This window comes from Phalacrocorax aristotelis, chromosome 16 (genome assembly GCF_949628215.1).
Source record: "Phalacrocorax aristotelis chromosome 16, bGulAri2.1, whole genome shotgun sequence".
Taxonomy (NCBI): domain Eukaryota; kingdom Metazoa; phylum Chordata; class Aves; order Suliformes; family Phalacrocoracidae; genus Phalacrocorax; species Phalacrocorax aristotelis.
Window position 1 is genome coordinate 14,498,722 of NC_134291.1, and position 14,278 is coordinate 14,512,999.

General features: G+C 52.6%; 1 protein-coding gene across 10 annotated transcripts in view; it reads left to right on the top strand.

Annotated features, from left to right (window-relative positions):
• Positions 1 to 14,278, top strand: part of CACNA1G (calcium voltage-gated channel subunit alpha1 G) — a 152,180-nt gene that overhangs the window by 62,809 nt on the left and 75,093 nt on the right. For all 10 annotated transcript variants that reach the window (XM_075110894.1, XM_075110893.1, XM_075110898.1 and 7 more), the window contains exons 7-10: positions 305 to 397; positions 2,074 to 2,884; positions 2,973 to 3,017; positions 4,430 to 4,794. In XM_075110894.1, coding sequence (XP_074966995.1) covers positions 305 to 397; positions 2,074 to 2,884; positions 2,973 to 3,017; positions 4,430 to 4,794 — 1,314 coding nt within the window. The remainder of the gene's footprint in view (positions 1 to 304; positions 398 to 2,073; positions 2,885 to 2,972; positions 3,018 to 4,429; positions 4,795 to 14,278) is intronic.

A 14,278-nucleotide genomic window follows, 5' to 3' on the forward strand; every position in this document is an offset into this window, starting at 1 on the left:
CCCAGCCTCCAAACCCTGTGTGCGTGCAGAGAGACCATCCTGATGTGGAGCGGAGCCTAGAGCCTGCTCTTCCCTCTGCAAAATGCAATAGTGGGCCTTAGGTCCAGCTGGAAAAGAAGGGCTGGATTCAGCCTGGGCAGCTGGCAATGTGGCTATTGGCACTGGTGGGAGCAGGATTTGGCTCCTCAGTGTCTTGTACTGCACTGGGGTGTCAGAAATGACCCAGCCAGGAGAAACGTTGCATGTGCATCTGGTGGTGTAACACAGCCTTGACAGCTTCATTTTCCCTTCCTGTCTCCACCAGGTCATCACACTGGAAGGCTGGGTGGACATCATGTACTTTGTCATGGATGCACACTCCTTCTACAACTTCATCTACTTCATCCTCCTGATCATTGTGAGTGGCCGTAGGGCAACATGGGTGTCCTCCTGGCCTTTGGGGAGGGCAGGCTGGAGTCACCCAGAGGAATGGGGCAGAAAATACAGTGAATATAAAAGCTGGTGCCACACAGGAGGGGTAGAAACCAGCCTGCTGGAAGACGTGCAGCTTCAGTATGGCATTGCATCACAGCTGCATTTTGCTGCAAACCTGAAGGAAGGAAGGAAGGAAGGAAGGAAGGAAGGAAGGAAGGAAGGAAGGAAAGATGTGCTTAAGCTGGGGTAGATGCATTTCTCTTGCTGCTGTTTCTACTACTTCTCTCCTTATGCTCCAAGGTCCTCTCCCTTAGCTGCCGCCTTGAATTTAGGTTTAAAAGTAGGCAAATTTGCCCTGGTCAGGTTTTGAGCTCTGGAAGGGGAGGAGGCTGCCCAGAAATCCCCCCATATTGAAGCACCCAGCTGGCTGGGTCCTTGGTGCAGAGGGGACACTTCAGGAAAACAGTCCCAAACTTCAGAGAGCACGTTAAGAAAGGAGGGAAGAGATTCCTGCCCGCAGCCCACCCACACGTCACAGTGTCATCTGAGACCACCCACAAAGGACCCAACAAAGAGTTTCTGTGGGGTGGGCTCCATCTCTGCAAGCAGAATTGTCTACTGTGACTGGCTGAGCTCGTTGTCTAGACTCCCTTTATCGTCAAGGGAGAAAAATAGGTGCTTTAAGGGGGTGATTCATCTCCTCCGAAGGTAGACATCCAAAATAAATTAGATGCATTGCAGAGTTGATGTGCCTATTCCTCTCTTGACTCTAAAGGATCATTAGGTGCCTCACTCAGATGTAGCTGAGATAAGTGAGATGAGTCCCTTTCTTGCTGTCTAATTGGACTAAGTCCAGCAAAATAGCTGCACGTCATCCATTAGGCCATTGTGGGGATTTCTGCTCCTCATCAAACCAGGACTCAAACCCTGATGAGAAGGTAGGAGGTTGTTTAGTCCATGATGCTTTTTCTGGTTCATCTATTAGCTTTCCCAAAAAAGAAACAATCCCTTGCTCTCAGCCTCCCCAAAACAACGGAGAGGAAGGGCAAGCAGTACTTTTCCAGATGCCGCGCAAGTAACGTTAGTGGCGTGTCCTAGCCCCTTAGCGCGTCAGTAATTCTGTGTGATCCAGGCTGGGCTCTGCAGAAGGCAGAACCTCGTGAAACCCTGGTTGGAAATCAAATCTCCAAGCTGTGGGTACAGGCTGCTGATGCCCTTGCGTAACAGTCACCCGCAAATCCCGTTAGCAGGGGAAAGGGATCCGCTCACAAGCTGCCCACACACTGCCAGAAAAAACGTTCCTATCAGGAAGGCTCAGTGCATTCATCGTAATGCCGCTAATTGTGATAATTACAACCGCTGTCTGCGGGGAGAGAAAAACACCATCTTAAAAGAGCAAAAGCTTTTTGTCAAAATAATCTTCTCTCGTCTTTGATCTCTGACGTCCTCCATGGAGTGCGGGCGTGGGAGTCCCCAGGGTGGGAGCTCTGGGGGTGAGTCAGCCCCTCCGCAGTCTGGCCAGTGGTCCCTGCCGGGCGCCGCAGGAGATGGGGCTGGCTGGGGTTTGCCCCCCCCTCCTCGCAGCGGGGTGTGGGGTGAGGCAGGGCTGTGGGGTGGACATGACCACCCCAAGGTGGCTGATTGCTCCTGTCCCCTTAGGTGGGCTCCTTCTTCATGATCAATCTCTGCCTGGTGGTGATAGCAACGCAGTTCTCTGAGACGAAGCAGCGTGAGAGCCAGCTGATGAAGGAGCAGCGCGTGCGCTACCTGTCCAATGCCAGCACCCTCGCCAGCTTTTCGGAGCCAGGCAGCTGCTATGACGAACTCCTCAAGTACCTGGTTTACATTGCCCGTAAAGGCAGCAAGCAGCTCGTGGAGGTCTACCGGCTGGCGGGCGTGAGGATGGGCTTCCTCACCAGCCCTGTGAACAAGGCGGGGGCCGACCGGCACGCTGGGAAGCACCGGAGCAGGAAGAGGTCCTCTGTGCACCACCTCATCCACCACCATCACCACCACCACCACCACTATCACCTGGGCAACGGAAACCTGCGGGCGCCCCGCGCCAGCCCGGAGATCAGTGACGTGGAGACCAGCTCGCTCCACAACGGGACCAACCGGCTGATGCTCCCCCCTTCAGCACCGAACCCCCACGGGGCCCCCAGCACTGCTCCCAGCAACACCGAGTCTGTCCACAGCATCTACCACGCCGACTGCCACTTCGAGCCGGTGCGCTGCCGGTCATCCCTCCAGCAGCCAGGCCTCGGCTTGCCAAGCCCGGAGGGAATCCCCAAGAACATCGTGGGCAGCAAGGTGTACCCCACGGTGCACCCCAGTACCTCCCATGAGATGCTGAAAGAGAAGAGCCTGGCGGAGGTGGCGGTCGGTGCCGGGAGCAGCACCCTGACAAGCCTCAACATCCCGCCCGGGCCGTACAGCACCATGCACAAGCTGCTGGAGACGCAGAGTACGGGTGAGCCTGGGGCTGGACTGCAGTTTGGGATTGTCTTGCAGAAATACGAGCTATGACCCAATTTCTTTCTCTTTCTGAATCTTTGCAGGGTTTTTTTCAGTCCACGTTACAGAGAAAGGCGATGGCTTTCCAGGTGAGGCCAGCATGAATCTTCTGACATACCTAAGGCATCTTACAGCCAAAACTAGAAGAGAGGTTTCAATTTCCCAGACTTCATACTTGCAAAAATCCAAGAGAAATGAATGTTTTAATGAACCCACCTTCTTTCCCATCCCATCTCCTCCCAGTCAAATGAGTTCTGCAATTACAGGGAACGCTCCCCAAATCCCTGCACTCCCCAAGTCAGCTAGAACTGGGCTCAGTGACACCAAACAGAGCCAGAGCCCAGCCTGGCCACTTCCAAATGGCCACGTCCCTTCCTTGCTAAACAGAGGGGTTGGAGGTGGCTGCGTTGCCCACCGCTTGCTGCAGAGCTTGGGGATGGACACCTTCCAGATCTATGTCCCAGCACTTCCCTGAGCATTGCATAGCTCTGCTCCCCGCAGGGCCTGAGGCTCGCGGAGATTGTCTGCGTTGCACGAGTGCTCAATGGAAATTGCAGATGCCGAGTACTAAAAATCTGCCCGGAGTGATTTGCTCAGGAAGCCTGTAACGGAGCCAGACACAGAATGGAGCTTTCCTGGATCGGGGGTTTCATACCTTCACCACAAGATGCTCTTTCCCCCTCCACATCCTGAGGTTTGGAAGCTCAGGCCAGTCTAGTCCAAACCCCCTCAGCATCCAAGAAGTGTTTCTGGCCAAGCTTTCCCAGGCAGTCAATGCCTTTTCCACCCCTCCTCAGCCGAATTGACCTTTCCAGCCAGGAGCTCTGAAGGGAAAAGACCAAGTCCTGCCCCTAACCCAGAGGTGCCCAGAGACTAAATAGACAGAGCTGGGCCCTGAGATGGTTTAACGCTGGGCTTTTATTCACACTGCTGCGTGCTGCTGTGCATGAGTCAGGAGCGTGCTTTGCCAATAGCCTCTCCCCTGGCAGCCAGCTGGTGGGATTTTGGGGGAATATCCTGCTGGTATTGTCACCCGGGAGCCACCTGGCAGCTGGGAGCTGCCATTGGGGGCAGCATGTGGAGGGGGAAGCTGGTGATTTTGGAGCATCAGCAAACAGCAGGAGCAGGAAAGGAGGCTGCTGGCGGCAGCGCTCCCACTAATTATGGCCTAGAGCCTGCCAGGGCCAGGGGAACTGATTGCTTTCTCGTAGCCACGATGGCCAGAGGTATAATGAGATGGGCTAGGGGTCCCAGGCTGGTGGCAATGTCTGCCTGGGGGCAGCAAAGAGGGCTTTGTAACTGCAGAGAAGGCGCTTGGGGGGCCCAGGTTTTGCCTAGGTATCCTTTACCCAACAGGAGCCCATTTCCCTTTAGGAAATGCCTGTCCTGTTGAGGGCAACAGCTTGGTGCTAACGGGGACTGGGGATTGCTCCCGTGGCTGCCTGCAGCCCCCGTGTCCTGGCTGACGGGCTGCCCTGCCCCTGCCCTGCTGGCATTTCAGGTCCCTGCCAAAGCTCCTGCAAGATCTCCAGCCCCTGCACCAAGCTGGACGGCGGTTCCTGCAACCCCGAGGGCTGCCCTTACTGCCTCAAGGCGCTGGCAAGCGAGGTCGAGCTGACAGACAACGAGATGGCCGACTCGGACAGCGAGGGGGTCTACGAGTTCACGCAGGACGCCCACTACAGCGACCAGCGGGACCCGCAGCGGGGCAGAGCCCGGGCCAGGAAAACCAGCCGGGTGCTGGCCTTCTGGCACGTGGTGTGCGAGACCTTCCGGAAGATCGTGGACAGCAAATATTTTGGCCGTGGGATCATGGTAGCCATTCTCATCAACACGCTCAGCATGGGGATCGAGTACCACGAGCAGGTGAGCGCTGGCCCGGCAGCTCCCAGTGCAGCGGGGAGGTGGGAGGTGTTATCCGAATCCAGCTGCCAGCACGATGGTTTGGGGCGAGAGGCACTGGGGTGCTGTAGGAAGGGTCCGAGGACAGAGCAGGGCTGTTTTTTCTCCTCTGAGCCCACATCCAGCTTGCAGGCAGTGATCAACCTGGCTGGCACCTGGCTGCGTGAGCTCCCGCATCCCGGCCCTGCCAGGGATGCTCAGCACCGTGCCGAGACCGCCGTCGCGTGGGCATCGCCACGTGTTGCTGGTTTCTGTGGTGCAGGGGCCAAGGAGAGGGAGCAGCATTTGTCGCGGGGTTTGCGCCAGCCCAGCAGTCCTAGTGGCACTGCCGGCGGCTGCGGGCTCCACGGTCGGTGCAGCTGCAGGCAGAGAAGTCTATTGAATTTGCAGTCCCTGGAGAGGAGGTAACAAATGTCTTTGCCTCCCCAGTGAATGCTCCAACAACAGCACGCTGAGTCCAAAATAGACTCATTGCTGGCTATTCCTCTGCTCGATTATCTGAGTCCTTGCAGGCAAGAGGCTGCTTCTGCTCCAGCCCCTCGCACACTTGTCACCTAGCAGAGCTTTTCCCTATATATAGCCATTAAGAAAAGGAGTTGCCACGTTGTTCTTGAAATGTCTCTATAAGGATGACAAGAGCTCTGCTTTTAGAGAGGTTTTTGCACGGTCTGGTCTCACGTAGGTTTTGTGGCTCTGCCGGGAGCACACCTGACACGGTGCCCTTGGTCCTGCTGCAGGCGTGGGGTGGCTTGGTGCTGCTGGTGCACGCTTCCAGTGGATTTGGGGGGAAGAGTTTATTAGCAGGGATGCTGAGATGCTGCAAAACCGTGTTATATACCCTTCCAGTGCTTGAGGGCTCCCAGTGGCCAGCCCGGCATGGTGCTTCTCCAGGGACGCCAGAGCTCTCGCCTCCCAGACAGACCCTGTCCCAGCACCAGCCTTTGCTGGGAACTCCCTTGCATCTCGAGCCTGGCTGTTTGCAGTTCTCCCTTCCTGGCACGTTTTGTATTTGCAGAGTCACTTGCAGTTGCACACAGAGGTGTTTCTCCCACAGCTCCCAGTGGCAGCGGCTGCAGACCGGCTCCAAATTCCCGTGTCCTCCCATGGCATTAATGCCTCAATGACCGAACGCCAGGGAGACGCGGCTGTACTAAATGTGTCCCTTCCAGCCAGCGCCTTCTCCCTGACATCCTAATGCAGTCTGGCTGGCTAACCCTTGTTTTCAGTACACATTAAACAGCGATGTGCTCTGAAGTCCTGCATGTTTCACCTTCACGTGCTGCCCTTGGTGGGAGCTCTGCGGGGAAGCTTGAGTGATTCCACCTTTATTTAATAATATCGGGAAGATCACCTCCTAAGAGCCTGGCAGGAGGTGGCTCAGGAAACCAATAAACAGTCCTATTCCTCCTTCGGCTGAGGGGTGAAAGCAGGTCCACCGTGTTTTTGCTGCCACTGTCCAAGGGGCGGATTGTCAGAGCTTGTCGCCCTTTACCAGGAGCATCTTTGGGAGGTGCTGGTGTAGGCTCCTGCGTGCGTACCGGGGGACCAGCCCACCAGGGATGGGTGCCCGAGCAAGCTCCCATCATCAAACACCCTAAAGGCAGCACCGCTCCTTAATTCTTTGGCTTGGGGGAAATAAGGCAGTGGGGTGCTGGCCTCTGCCCCGGCCAGCGGCGCCTCTCAGCAGGCAGCTGGATGGGAAGAGGCAGATTTTTGTGGTGGTTTTCGGGTAACAAGGTGAAGGGAGCTGATAAGCGTGGGGGGACTCCAGACGCTGTGGGTGGTTGCTTTCTTTGACGGTATTTTGAAGCTACTACTGTTCCAGATTCCTTTCTTGCAAGCGTTTGGAGTGAATAGTGGAGCTTGTTTTTATTAGTTCATCTGCTCAAAGCGGCGGCAGAGAGCAGAGAGGTGTTTTTCTGTAAACTCGGGAGGCTTATAGTCTGCAGTTTCATAATCTGACAGTTATGAGAGCAGGAATTAGAGGGGAGAAATGCTGGACCAGGCAGTGAAACATGATTTTTTTCTTTTACAAGAGCCTTTCCTAAAAGTGCAAGTGATCAACCACACCAAATTTATCTTCATTGGCTGATGTTTGCAAAGACGTGAGGGGACTTGAAGAGTACTTGACTCCATGACTTTCTATATTAAGCTCTCTGCTTATTTAATGAATATTTACCTCTTGGGCTTTTCACATGAGGCCACCCTGGGCACACCGGGCTATATTAGGATAAATACTTTCAGGACATGTTTTATGGTGCCATGTCAAAAGCCTTGTGTTGTTTACCAGCACCTTGCCAGAGGGGAGAGGACATGCTAGCAGCTACTGCATGGGAGGATGGATGGGCTGGTGGTTACGCTGGCAGGAGGAAGGCTTCTGCCCTCCCAGCTGTCCCTAGCAGTGTTGGGTGGGATTCAGCAGATCTGGGACCACCAGAGCATCCTGACTTCAGAACGTGTGCTGGTCAGCTGAGGTCCTCAATATAGCCAGGGCAGAAAAGTATGCTCCTCTGGAGGTTTTGCAGCTCACCGTGGGACAGGCATCCTAAAGAGACCTGCTTTTTTCCATGGAAGATGCCTCAAAGACTGAAATAGTCTTTACAGTCATGTGCTTAACAGACTCATCAACCAGAGAAGGCCAAGTTGGGATATTTAGGATGAAAATGGTGGTTTGAAGGCACTTCAAAATGAGTAGAAATTTGGAGTGTGTTCAAAACACTGGCCCCCACCTCTTGCCATTTCTTTGCATTCACCCATCGGTCAACCTGGCCAGACTGCGCACCCATGGCCAGTGGTGCTGGATGCACATAGAAAAGGTAGTTCGTGTCCCCAGGAGCTCATCTTCTACCTAAGGACCTTCCCTCCTGAAGCTCCTCTCCATAGACCACCTTCCACAGTAAAGTAATTATCAACAAATATTTTACCGTCTTATGGCTGGGGGCTCAGGAGCTGGGTTTCCTCTAAGCTCCTTCTCACATGAGCTTGCTGACTTTCTCACTGAGCATCAGGTTGCTTCCACGTGGTTCCTGCACGTGCGTGAGCTGTAGGTGCACCTGACCGGGCTTAACTCGGTGTTTTCTGCCCGTCTTCCCCACCCGTCCAGCTCTGACTCTTGCTTTTGGCACAGCCGCTGGGTTTAGTGGGAGGAAAGCGGAGGGGCTGGAGGTGCACATAGCACTCACCATGCCGTTGCTGCTGGGCAGCAGTGTGAAATTTTCCATCAGGGAAATGACAAGCAGATTGCTGCGGATTATTAATGTCACTGCTAAATAGCTTGTTTTTTCTACGGAGATGAAGCAAAATGCAGGTAGAAACTATTAGCTTTGGGTAGAGGAATATAAAGGTGATTTAAAGGTAGGCTCTGGGGGATTTTAAATACACTGTTGAACCAATTGACTGATTTGCCCTAGGGAAGCTGGGACTCTGCAGTGCTGCGGGTTCAAATGGCTGGGGCTTTGCAAAAGCTTGTCTGCCATAGAGCAGGAGTAAAATGCACTGCTAAACCAGAGGGTTTCTGTGCTGCTTTCCCCCCAGCCCTGGCTGTAAGCCAGACTGTGTTCCGTGTGCTGCTGCCTTTTTATTTTTTCTCCAAATCCTTCCTTGGAGTGAAATGCAAAGGCTTTAGCACAAGGCGTGATGTTGGACTCCTCAGCAGGGGAAAGAATTCAGCAAGGGCTTCCTTGAGGAAGGGCTTTGGGGTTTTGTTTTTGTTTTCAAAATCTGGTTTGCATTGAGCTGCCTGGCTGTTCCGATTTTCCTTGTCTGAACTCGCATTGTATGAACTATACCCTACATATTCATTTGTTTAAATAGCGCTTGAATTTCAGCCGCCGTCTCTGCGGTGTTTTGCCATTGTTAACATAACAAGAGACTGGAGAGCCCTGGCCTCCCCAAAGCTGCAGTTGGTTCAAATCCATGGCTGGAGCTTGTGGGGACGTGGATGTAGAGTGGTCCAAAACTCTGGTGTCTCTGGAGGAAGGAAGAGGAAATTGGTTCAGACCTGTAGAGAACCTTTTATTAATTCTTAAAAGCAAATTGGAGAGATGACATGGGTGAATGACTCCGGGACAGCACCCAAGGAGAAAAACTGGTCATCCATGGAAGGCAGTTCTTCAAGGAAGTGGGAAGAGGTGATGCCTGACATCGCCCCGGTAGGAGGATAACTGGGGGAGTACCCCCAGCTACAGCAAGGTCTTGTAGGAATCCACAAAGCAGCAGTGCCCCAAACCAAGGTGCGCAAACTCCATCTGCGGAAGGCAGGAGCAGCCTCAGCCCATGGTAGCGTCTCAGGCTGGATTCCTAGTGCATCCCGCTGCAGGGGCCCAGAGCGTACACAGTACAGATGATGTAAAGTTGTCACTGGTAACATTAGGATCTAAGAGCCGCTGCGGCATGGAAATATCAACCATCTGTGCCAAAGCGTCAAAGGAAAGCTTGCTGGCAAAATGCATTAAAGTGTCTATTTATGTAAACAGCCGAGGCTGGAGAACATGGGAGTCTTCCTAATCAGCATCAGAGGATGTGAAATTTTCAGGTATCCAGGATGATCGAGAGGGGAGGTGAAGGGTCAGTAACTGCAGCAGCATTAGAAAACCTGCTGGCGTGGAGGAACCATTAGGCTCCAGGTTCAAGCATTAATAATAGTCACCCAAATGGTATTTATGTACTTCTGCTTCTGCCTGAATTCAGTGTGCAGGGAAGAAGGTAACTGAAAATTATTAGCTGTTGTGACACCCACTGATTGATTTCTCCACATGGGAGGAAAATTTGATTGCTCCATGGAGAAGTGGTGTAACGGAGCTGGACAGTGGGGATGTGGCAGGCTGGTGCCCCAGGTCTTGGGGTCCTTGAGTCTGTGCTGGTGTCCAAAGTCCTGGGCAGGCTGGAGGGGAGCAGGTCTGGATCCATTTGTGAGCACTGCCTCAAGAAATAAGGGTGTTTGGGGATCAGAAGCACTTTACTCCCAGGACTTGGTGGCTAAGAGCATTCTAACCTCCACCAGCTTCAAGCTGAACGTTTTATTACTGGCTGCAAGGGTGGTGGAGGGCAGCTGCAGATTTGTTGGGCATATGGAGGCTGCTCCTTTGATGTCCCTGTGTGCCAAATGAGATCTTGCCAAATGCTTGTTTGCCTCCTGATGAGGCTGTGGAGGGTCTGGGGATGAGCTGCAGCTTGCAGGGTGCATGCTGCCCAGCTTGCCCTTGTCTGGCTGCACAGGGTGCTCGTGGGCAACACCGTGTCCCCTCCCACCTCCACGGCTCCACGTCAGGTTGATCCAGGACATCTAAATTTAGGCTGCTTTCGTGTGCGTGGATTTGTGTCAGGCCTCCAGGTCAGCAAGGAAGGGAATCCGTTTTTTGTAAAATATTTTTGGTATCTCTTGTACCTCTCTTGAATTGCTTCCTGCAAGTGCAGGGACGCAAAGACCTGTCCCAGAACAAGGCAGCAGCTGGTGCCGCGCCAGGGGCTCTGCATCGTGCACCGACGCAAACCAGTGCTGTACCCCCTTAACCCTGCTCCCCGGCTGCTTTACTCCAACTGTGGCCTTAACAGTATAGCTCAACTTTTCATTGTGGTGGAATTTCTAATTTGATGCTTCCCTGTATGAACCTGATTCATTAGGCTTTGATTCAGGAGGGCACCTAGGCGTGTGCATGCATCCCTTAAATCAATGGGACAGCCTTTCCCCAGACAACCCCCATCTGCCCCGGGCTCTCCCCAGGAGCTCGCAAGGCCCCGCATTCATGCACTGTCTTCTCTTCCTAGAGATATCTCCACTTCCACCTTGGTGCATATCCCATGTCTCTATTTAACTCCATTACACATCTCTCCAGCCCTGTGCCAGCTCCTCTTAGCCAAGTGATCAAAGCTTTGGCAGCACAGCAAGGCTTTCCCTCCATCGGTGTCTGCTGGCTTTGCCCAACGCAGGGCTTCTAGCTAGCGGCAACTTAATTTCTCAGTGCTGCAGCTGCATAGGGCACTCCCACGGTAGGAAAATGAGGTGCCCTATAGATTTGTACCTGCCGTATTCAATTAGCTCCTGCTTAAGCAGAAATTACTCTTATTAACGGTTTGTTGTTGGAGGCTGGAGGAGTCAAGTCAATGCTAATGGAAGTCATCAGAGCTGTTAATCACTAGGATCACTGACTTCAAAACCAGCTCTCTGCTTGTTATTGGGGGTAATTCTTTTTATGGACCTCGGGGGTTCTTCCACTCCTCAGTGATTTGAAGGGTTTATGAGGTCTTGTAGGGACTCGCACGTTTTAATTGATTTGCTCACGAAGCTCTTCCAGAGTGTCATGAAAATACAGGGATGCCACAGCCCTCATAGTCGTTTAAAAAAAAAAAAGGGCTCTGCCTATAAGGCAGACTTTATCCTGGTTCTGGAGACTGAATGATTTGAAAATTAAATGAGATTTCATGCAACTGGAAAGTGTATGGGTTTTTTATCAGATAATTCAGTCCTCTGCATGCTTTAGGGATGAGCCTATGCAGATTCCTTGACATCTGCTAAAGTTTTCTTCAGCTCCCTGGATGGGGAGCTGTAAGTGTCAATCCTTTCCTGTTAATTTAGTTCAGAGACTGAAAAATACTTGGGCTGCCTTAGATCCTATCATTACAGCTGTTGTTTCAGCTGCCATCCGTACCCTCGTGTTATCTCTGCTCAGGCAGCATTGAGAAGAGACTCTGGCTCAGTGAAATGGGAAAATGATGTGTGCTTTCGAAACTCGCTTCATCCCCGCGTGGATGAAAAATCGCTGCTGTCTGCAGATAGCCGGGCGTTTCTCTCTGCTCCTTCTTGGATTATTGTTGTTCCCCTTTGGGTAGGAGCCAGCAAACTCAGCTAGAGCCTCTGGAGCATCCTCAGCTTGCACCAGCAAACGCTTTCATCTGTAAGCACTCCTGGTTGCTGATTGTTGGTGATTTCCCAGGGCTCAGTCCACTTTTTTTCCCCTGCTTCTGCTGGTAGAGGTTGGTCCCGATGCCGGTGGTGCCCATGACTCTGCCCGGCTGCCACCCGTCTCCTTCGCAGAGCCCCTTCCCACCCCGCTCAGCCCCCAGCAGGAGCAGGGACAGGAGCCGAGCGCTTTTCCTCTTGTTCCTGCTAGATTTGAGCTCTTGGTTATAATTGGGTTTTTGCTGATGTTGGGAAACGACCGACTTTCCCCCTGTGGACGCCTGTCAGCATTAGAGATAGTGTTACCAGCATCAGAAACCCGGGTTCAGCAGAACTGTGCGGGAGCCATACAGAGACAGCCTTTTTCTTTCTCTTTTTTTATTTCCTCCCTCCCCCGGTACCTTCTCAAGTACTAATGCAGAGATAAGTTTCAAACTTGGTTTAGATTAACTGGCAATAGAGGGCTTTAAATCTCAAGTACTTACAAGGTGTGACCAAGTGGAAATGCAGCTTTTGTTCAGCTTAAGCTCCTTCGAAACCTGGGCAGAGGGATGAGCCAGTTCATGTTTTTCCTGCATTTTCTGGGATAATATTCATCCAGAAATCTCAAACTGAGAGAGATAAGGAGTTCAGGCAAGAATATCTGCTGTGCCTCCTGAGAGTGGTAAAGAAAGCCCAGCCCCAGGGCCTGGGGGAGGAGAGCATGGTCTGCAGGTCCTGTTCGTGGTCCTGGGCAGGGATGGTTCATGGCAGGTTCCTTCAGGGTTGGCTGATGAGGTTCTCCATCGTGCTTGGGGCTCGTCCCCTCATTTGCACGCCAGGCTCAGTGTGGACAGGAGGCAGAGGTGCCTGGGGACACGGCCCTGTACAGGCAGTCAGGGCTGGGGAATTCGGTGGTTTTCCATGGTTGTTCAGCAAGGATGTGATGGAGAGGAAGGTCCTGCACTAGAAGATGCCACGTCCATAGGACTCAGCTCCTTCCTCCTGCAGGTGTGGGGTGGGAAGGGACATCTGTTAATTGGAACGGGGGAAGAACGGGTGGAAGGTGAGGAGATTAGCGGCGGTGGCAGAAGGGGGGTCCCTCCTGTGCAGACAGCTCTGATTTCTCTGAAATGAAAGCTGCTTTCCTCCCTTTCTTACAGCATGACTTGCTGTGGCATGAAATATTCAGCCTCCATTCAGCCTGTAACAAAATCCTCCTTTCCCATGTGGTGATGGGATAAAACTGGACTTGTTTGCTTGTCCATCAAAGTCATTTCCTTTTAATAAACGCTTATAAATCCTGAACTTCCCAGCAGTCCTCCTCCAGCCCACCGAGCAGTGAGCACGCTGCCCTTTCCATGTCTCCAGCCCCAGGAGGAACAGAGCAAAAACCGCTGCAATCCTGCTACTTTCTGAATTGTTTTCTTTAGCCAATTTGGCAAAGGATGAGTAGAGAAAGCCTATCAGTCTATCAGGCTCCAATTAAGCACGGCTCAGGTTCGTGCTGCTGGACCCAGGACAATAGCAAAAGCCTGATGCCTTTTAAGGAGCCCCAAAGACAATGAATGTCATCGCTGAAAATATGTGTGGATTGAGTTTCTATTTATAAAGTAGCAAGCGGCTCTGGAGCTAAGAGGAGCTGTATTTACTGAAGGGAACCAAAGTGGTTTTTCGGGGGGCTGTTGCTCAGCGGGTGCACCAAGGCAGGGGGAATAACATGGATGCGATGAGGGCAGGGCATGGAGAAGGCTCGTTGGTTGACTGAGGACATGGCCATGAGCTACAAATGATGGGGAACTGGGCATGGGAGAGGGCAAAAAAAGGGCACTTTATCTTGTTAAGAGCTGCTTCCATTCATCAGAATTTCTTGAGTTTTGCCCCAGGACTCGTGGTCTGGCTCCTGTTTCGAGGCGGACCCAGTGCGTGTCTGCACCCACACGGAGGGTGGAGAGGGTCTTAATGGAGTGGTGTCAGGTTGAAATTCGCGTCTTTGTGTTGACCTGTTTGATTTTTTTCTTATGTATATATATTAAATATCTGCAAGTGATGAGTCAGTAAAATGTTGTTGGTGTTTCCTGTGAAATAGCTGAGGTTGGTATTTTCTTTCTGTGTTATTTTGCCTTAGTTGCCATGGTAATGATTTCAGAAGGGTTTTATTCTGCAGCCGTTTGAATGGTTAGAAGTTTTCATGGTCTTCTGGATCTGCTTGCAGAAGCAGAGCCCTCGGGGTCAGGAGGGATCTGCCTCCTGGCCGGTCACCCCATCCCTCCCTCTGTGCTGTGGCAAGGCAGAGTGTTTTTTCTATTTTATTTTATTGTTAGCAAGATAGAAAGACCCTGGGGGTGCTTCTGCTCTTTTGTGCTGACATCCCGAGGGGCAGAGGCTGGGCAAGACCAGGCTTGGCCACAGCCTGGAGCTTGCTGCCTGGGCAAGGGGGAAATGGGGATGGAGGGATCCGTGCCAGACATGCCCACGGTGCTGGGCACAGGTCTGATGATGATGATGAAGGGCCTGTGCTGTGCCTGTGCCTTATATGGGTCACGGCTGGAGGAAGGCAGGAGTTAGAAG